Source organism: Limulus polyphemus, unplaced genomic scaffold, assembly GCF_000517525.1.
Source record: "Limulus polyphemus unplaced genomic scaffold, Limulus_polyphemus-2.1.2 Scaffold908, whole genome shotgun sequence".
Taxonomy (NCBI): Eukaryota; Metazoa; Arthropoda; class Merostomata; order Xiphosura; family Limulidae; genus Limulus; species Limulus polyphemus.
The window spans coordinates 280,452-288,201 of NW_013666518.1; the positions used below are offsets into that span (position 1 = coordinate 280,452).

The 7,750-nt window shown below is 32.9% G+C and overlaps 1 protein-coding gene across 6 annotated transcripts in view; it reads right to left on the reverse strand.

The window, feature by feature from the left end:
- Window positions 1–7,750, reverse strand: part of LOC106461170 (single-stranded DNA-binding protein 3-like) — a 226,729-nt gene that overhangs the window by 182,701 nt on the left and 36,278 nt on the right. For all 6 annotated transcript variants that reach the window (XM_022388031.1, XM_022388035.1, XM_022388034.1 and 3 more), the window contains exon 5: window positions 1,640–1,681. In XM_022388031.1, the coding sequence (XP_022243739.1) occupies window positions 1,640–1,681 (42 nt within the window). The remainder of the gene's footprint in view (window positions 1–1,639; window positions 1,682–7,750) is intronic.

Genomic DNA, 7,750 nt, shown 5'->3' on the forward strand with positions numbered 1-7,750 from the left:
ACATACTATATATATATATATATATATATATATATATATATATATATATATATAATGCTTACCATTAACTCTTCACTAGATCCTCAATAATGTTCCTAATCAATATTTTATGCTAAAGATACACCCTTATTCAATAAAATCCCACTAATAATGTTACTACACAAAGGATACAAAACAAGACCTCCTAATACAGACCCACAAACATGTGTATATAATGCTGACTAACAGATTCCTACCAGACCTTAAACATTACTATAATAAAACACAATTCACTCACACTTTACCAGGCCTAACAATTTAAATATATCTATATGCTACCCATTAAGAATGTAACTAGAAATAATGCTATCTTACAGACTCTCTCTAGAGATCAGTCCTAACTACATAAAACACCATCTACTACATCCTTCATTAGACCAAACAATGCACCATACCCAACATTATTCACAGACTTACTTCCACAAAATTATCAACCTAACTCCACAAAGCACCCTCTACTGGTTAATGACTAGAACTACTGAATGAACATCTTCTTCAATATGTAGCCTACTTATTTTTTTTGTAATCATTTATAACTGTTTATGTATTCATTATCTCTTTATGTAAGTTTCTCATCATTGCAAATTTGGTCATTCTGATATCTCTGGTACACAGTGGGAAGTCTGGCTTGTTCCATTCCTTCCCCTCTCCCCAGCTCTGATGCTGTATGCTATTCCTTAGTTTATATATGTGAATTACTGGACAAATATTTTAAAACAATAATTCTAAATACACAAATATTCAATAAAAGATATAACACATTGTTTTTGCTGGAATAAATCTCTCAGTTTGGTAAGGTATAAATCCTACTCTGGTAAACAATAAATTGTAATAAGCTTACAATACCCCTCACAAATGAAGGTTGTTCATCCTCAGGAGCCATTGACAGAGACCAATATCAGTGTTTGATTTACCCATTCATTTATGCAACATATAACTTACCTCCTTGTCATCTGTAATTGACAACCCAAAGTGTGAAGAAAAACATCACTTGTGAAACTGAAAGGTGAAATGGCCAGATGGTAGACCAGGAGGATGTGAAGAACTAATTTACAATAGGGGGGTCTATGTATCTGCTGTGAGTTACGTAAGCTCATAAAAAACCCTCTAAAATCCATCAGATTACTACATTAACTTGCATTTACTCATTTGTGACTTTTTTTTTATGCATTTTAACTACTGCACAGTTAGAATTAAAATGTTTAAACATTCAAATGTAATTTTGGCAGAATGATCCCCAAGAAACATCAACAAAAAATAGGTCACTCCAAGTATTAACACCATACAATGAAGCACATCTTGCAGGCTAATACAGCAGATTACTACTTTCAACAGTTCCTCAAAAGAACACTTTATTCACTATAAAAAACTAAGAGAAATCCAGTTTTACATCAGAATTGTTTATCCATTATCTGATAGACAAATTCTTTTATAATAATTTTTACAATTATGAAGTTATAACAGTCCAATACACATTATATGTATGCATCTATGCATCTCTGTGCATAACTAAGTAGACTTCATTAGGACATGTTCCTCAATATCCATACATTTCACAATATGTATACACAACACCAATGGAAAGAAATTTTTTACTTACATGTGCTATACCATTTACTGCATACCCGGAATTGACAAACCCCTGAAAAAACAAAACAAAACCTTAACACACAAAATCAGACACTTAAGAAAAATTAGGTCTCTATTATGCTTTACTTATACTTCTTAACACTTATAAACAACATTATTCTTCTATCAGTTCCAAACCTTTAGATTAGGAGGGTCCTTTTCTATTTGATATAGTAGCTGTAAAGTAATTTTCCACAAGAATACTCATTAGTGAAAATGAAGAAAAAAAGGACAATGAAAATGACATATGATACATAATCCTATTCACTAAAAAAATAGGTATATTTTGATCAATAAATGCACCAAAAAACCAATAGCATGTAACCTCCCTCTTAAATATTTTCAACATCAACAAATTAACCTATTTCTATGCAAAATGATTTAGTATGTCCAATGAATACATTTCATGGCAGGAGTTTTATATTAATTTTTTTAACTATCAAAGTTCCACATTTTTATTGAGTTACACCATCATACTAAAACCACAAATATGTTAAAATATACTGTCTGTTTTAGCTATAGAGAGTAGTGGAATTTGGCCAGAATGAGCCAGAACACTGTGGTGGGAGAGAAAATGTGACCCCAATGGTGTTCCAGAAGGAATTAGGAACAAGTTTGCATTTATAAACAAGTTTTTGTTGTTCTAGCACAGTGCCCCCCTTGTGTACTGGCTGAAAGGCTCTGGCTATACCCCTGTACTCCACCAGCCAAAAGAAGACCCCCCCCCAGTTTTTTTTTCCAGTTCTACCATTGACTATAGTAACACAGCCAGTCAAATTGTATAGATATAATACTGTTTCTTCTCTTATCTGTCTTAACTATACAAACACAACCAGTACAAATTGTATAGATATCAATACTGTTTCTTCTCTTATCTGTCTTAACTATACAAACACAACCAGTACAAATTGTATTGATACAATACTGTTTCTTCTCTTATCTGTCTTAACTATACAAACAACAGCCAGTACAAATTGTATTGATACAATACTGTTTCTTCTCTTATCTGTCTTAACTATACAAACACAACCAGTACAAATTGTATGGATACAATACTGTTTCTTCTCTTTATCTGTCTTAACTATACAAAAACAACCAGTACAAATTGTATTGATATAATACTGTTTCTTCTCTTATCTGTCTTAACTATACAAAAACAACCAGTACAAATTGTATTGATATAATACTGTTTCTTCTCTTATCTGTCTTAACTATACAAAAACAACCAGTACAAATTGTATTGATATAATACTGTTTCTTCTCTTATCTGTCTTAACTATACAAAAACAACCAGTACAAATTGTATTGATATAATACTGTTTCTTCTCTTATCTGTCTTAACTATACAAACACAACCAGTACAAATTGTATAGATACAATACTGTTTCTTCTCCTATCTGTTTTAACTATACAAACATAACCAGTATAAATGAGTGCAAATCTAACACTGTTTCTTCTCTTTATTGCAATAGTAAAATACAAAGTGGCCAAATGAAAATTTTAATGGAGTTGTGGAAGTTGGTATGTATTGCACTCAACAACAGAATGATATTTAGCCGAGTCCTTTAGCCTTTGTATAACCTTTATTCATATAAAGTAGATCACTAAGTAATAATTTAGATTATTTCACATTTCTACAATAAAACTAACAAACTTTGAGAAACAACACAACTAATTTTGGAGTAAAAACAACTATGAACAAGTTATGGAAACTGTTATGCTTAATAATATGTGAAAATTGGGTAAGAATGTGTATAGTTAGGTGTATAGTTAGTTCACCAAGTCTATATCTATAAACCTTACAAACACACCAGTAAATACTACAGAAGTTATTAAATCAATCCCAGGATATCTGTGGGAACACTGAAGCTCCTCCTATAAAAAAAAAATGCTTAAACTTGTATTTTAGACACAAATATTATCATCTCATAAATAAATTGATAAACGATTCAAAATATCAACAATGCTATACCATGTTATTACAAAATAACTTTTGAAGTGGGCTCTTGGATATGGGGTATATAAGAAGTCAATCAAAACATTGACAAAAAAATATATGAATAGTGAAATCTAAAAACTGCTTGACTGGTATTTTCCTGTAATTCATTTACCTTTATTCTAATTTACTCGTCAGATTACAGATTCATTCCAAAACAAGATGATGTAATATGTGCAATATAGATGAAAATGCATGCACCAATTTCATTGCAAAGACAATGTCTGCAGCCTCCAATGAAATTATTTAGATGAGAACCTACCAGTAAATACACAGTAACAATAAACTCTTGTAATTTTAGATTAAAGAATTTTCCATCCCTTAGTTAACTAGTTTTTCATTTGTTTCGTCCACCTCTCCATCAGTTAATCATTTTGTGTCAATTTGTCCCCCTCTCCTTCAATTAATGTCAGTTATTTTGTCTCTTGTTTCTTAACTTTGTCAATCTGTTAGTTCTCTAGTACACTTGACCGCCAATTAATTACTTTATCGATAGTTTCATTACTTTATCAGTTGAATAATTACTTTATTGGTAAGTTAATTACTTTATCAGTTGAATAATTACTTTATTGGTAAGTTGATTACTTTATCAGTTGAATAATTACTTTATTGGTAATTTAATTACTTTATCAGTTGAATAATTACTTTATTGGTAGTTTAGTTACTTTATCAATTGAATAATTACTTTATCGGTAATTTAACTACTTTATCAGTTGAATAATTACTTTATCGGTAATTTAATTACTTTATCAGTTGAATAATTACTTTATCGGTAATTTAATTACTTTATCAGTTGAATAATTACTTTATCGGTAATTTAATTACTTTATCAGTTGAATAATTACTTTATCGGTAATTTAATTACTTTATCAGTCCATCAGTTTCACATCGATCCACCCATTAAATAATATCTTTAATAGTTTCGTTAATCCAGTACGTTAGTTAACCAGTTTTTCTGATTATCATCCTATTTGTCCAGTTATCCAGTAAGTTTCTTTTCCATCTGTTCGTCAGTGACTCACGTCTAGGTATACCTTTTTAATCGATCATATTTTCTTTTCTCCGACTTTTTTCCCTTTATATATGTGTGTGTGTGTGTGTCATTCAGCTTTCCATCACTCTATCCGTTATTTAATCTATATTCAACTTTCCATTTGTGTTTGCGGCAGTTTTCAAGTCAATACTAGAGGTCTCTGGTATTTCTAGCGTCAAAGCTGCTATGTTTTTTTATGAGTGAACGGTACCATATTTCACCCACTTTTTCACCCCCTGTATCTTTGTATGTTGGGGGGGGGAGTAATTTTACACGAACTTGACGCAGCTGATAAAAAACGAGTTAGTGCGAGAAAAACGTGGTATGTTTCTTTGTGTTTAGATGATAAGCATAAAAACGTGTTCCTTTTCTTCTTCTATACAAAACGCACGTGGATCTTTTTTTAGCCGCAGCATAGAGGCTCATAGAATGGCTTCGAGTTTTTTTGTCTAGAACAAACTTTTAGCTCATAGCTCCATCATCTCTTGGCCGATTTGAGACCTACTTACAGTTTTGGACTCAGAAGTTCAAACCATTTTGATTGATGTATTTGACCACGCCCAAGGTCTCGTAGATTAATTTACTCCAATCCTGCCTAGAAGAATTTCAATATGAGGGTAGGCTGGTAGAGATCCTGATGAGTAATAAAATCGAATCGGGTAAACGCGCGCCCCACGCTTGGTATTGCCTGCGCACAAAAACATAGTTAATACAAAGGAAAATAAATGTCTCATAATTTACTCTAATTCTGTCTCAAAGAATTTCAAGTGCCGCGGTTATTGAGGATTCCTTTTTGTTTTTATTACGAACATCTACAAAGTTTAACATATTTTTACAATAAATATAAACGAGACAAGTTGAGATTGTCCAATATTAGGGCCACACTAAACCAGATAAATAATATTTGAACAATTATGGGTGAGTACAGATAGATAAAAAAAAGTAAACACAAATCCATAATCTTCATTCTATGTTGAAGCCTACCTTCCCCCGAAAAAATTATTTCGACACGTCTGTGAAGTACCTTAAACACAGGCACAAGTTTTGGTTTTGTTTCGTATATTCGCAATAAGCTATACAAGGTTTACCTGTTCTAGTCATCCCTAATTTTGAACAGATAAGACTAGATGGAAAGCAGATAAGTAAACCGAACCGGTCAACAAGTTTTTGGGCTACTCTAGTCGAATACTGGGATTTACCCGTCACTCTTATACTGCACCTACAGCCCAAATGTACGGAGCGCGAATTAGCGGCAAACGAACACGAAAGACCCTCGGTTTAGGATTTATAGTACGGCATGTTAACCATAAGACCATTATTTAGCCTAATACACGCTGAGGTTAAAAAAATTGAAAACATAACTTTTTGAAATCATTTTAATTCGAGCAAAAACTGACGAAAAACAAGTTAGATATATTATGTAGTTTTCTCTCTATCTCTCACGCACACGTTGTCAAGATCGCGTCACCGGAAAAAAGAAGAAATTAAAACCACCTTTTTTTTTAACAGCACAGGGACAAAATATTCTGACAAAAATACTACACATAAAATGCTAAGGGTCGAACTTAATAGTTTTCTCTCACGTGAAAACATTACCAACCATATAACCAAACACACGTGTTCACGATAATATAAATTACAGCCTGAAAGTCGTGATAAAATCGATAAAACTGTGAAATCATTATTCATGCAAATTCCTAGACTGCGACACCCATATTCATTTCTATACGCTGGCGAACTATGAAATACACCGAGAAAAGGTTTACCTGTAAAAAATCATGAAATATCCCTAATTAATTATCATTTACTTCATAAATTCGTCGTTTTTTGTCTCATCCACAATCAATAAATTCTGAAGAACTTCTCTACATCCCACGACTTGTGTATCTTGGAGAACGTATTCCTTGAGTCGTGGTTTAGGTTTTGATTTGTTTTTAAGTGAATGGACTGACTATTAAATACTGTATTCAGTGCAAAGTTGATGTGATACGCATTCTTATTTCTATTACCAAGAAGTTTCGGACACGAATTTGATACAGCTTACTTCTACAAATTATGTCAATTCAAAGGTACAAGTTAAAAAAAAATCACTGTAGGACTGAAAAAGTTAAAATTTACTTTTATTAGATATTAAACCAAAGGAAACAAGTGTCCATCATATACCCTTTTTTTAATTACTTCATATAAAATCTGCGTGCGAGACAAATACAATGAGCACATAGTTTCTAATTATTTTGATAATAACGATAATCTGAGGCAACCTGCTCACCAGAAGTTTGTTGTTGTTGTTGTTGTTGTATTTTAATTTGTTATGCATGAGTCCCACTTTTAGATAGTCTTTGTATGGATGCGTTTGTGCCTATGTACATGTGTATGTGATAGGCTCAAAATGCGTGCATGCGTTATATAGCTTCGATCGTTGGTCGCGAGCTCTGTCAGTGATAAAAAAAAATAATAATAAAGCGGCACCTTTCCACGAGGCGACCGCCGCCATCAGCTGCATGAACCAATTGTTGCTACGACACTCCCGATCGATCCTAGCGCTGGGCACGTGCCACTTGCAGTATGTTCAATGTTAACGGAAAGCAGTAGTTTGTCACACTGGGAACCTTGCAGTCCGCAGTGGCGACTAGAATTCAATCACATAAAACTGTATAATAACAAAACACATTCTTCTGTTGTTTTTTAATGATATCCAACTTTTGTGTCTCCTTGAAAACTCATCTATAGCATAATTCATTTTTTATATTAAAAAGTTTCAATTTAAAGGATTTATGAAATAAAACTTATTTTTCCACTATCCTGTGCTACATTCAACAACTCAAAGCGAGTACAACCGTGGTCAAAAAATTTGTTCACGCAGTTTGTTTGTTTGTTTGTTTTTGAATTTCGCGCAAAGCTACACGAGGGCTATCTGCGCTAGCCGTCCCTAATTTAGCAGTGTAAGACTAGAGGGAAGGCAGCTAGTCATCACCACCCACCGCCAACTCTGGCTACTCTTTACCAACGATAGTGGGATTGACCGTCACTATTATAACGCCCCCACGGACTGA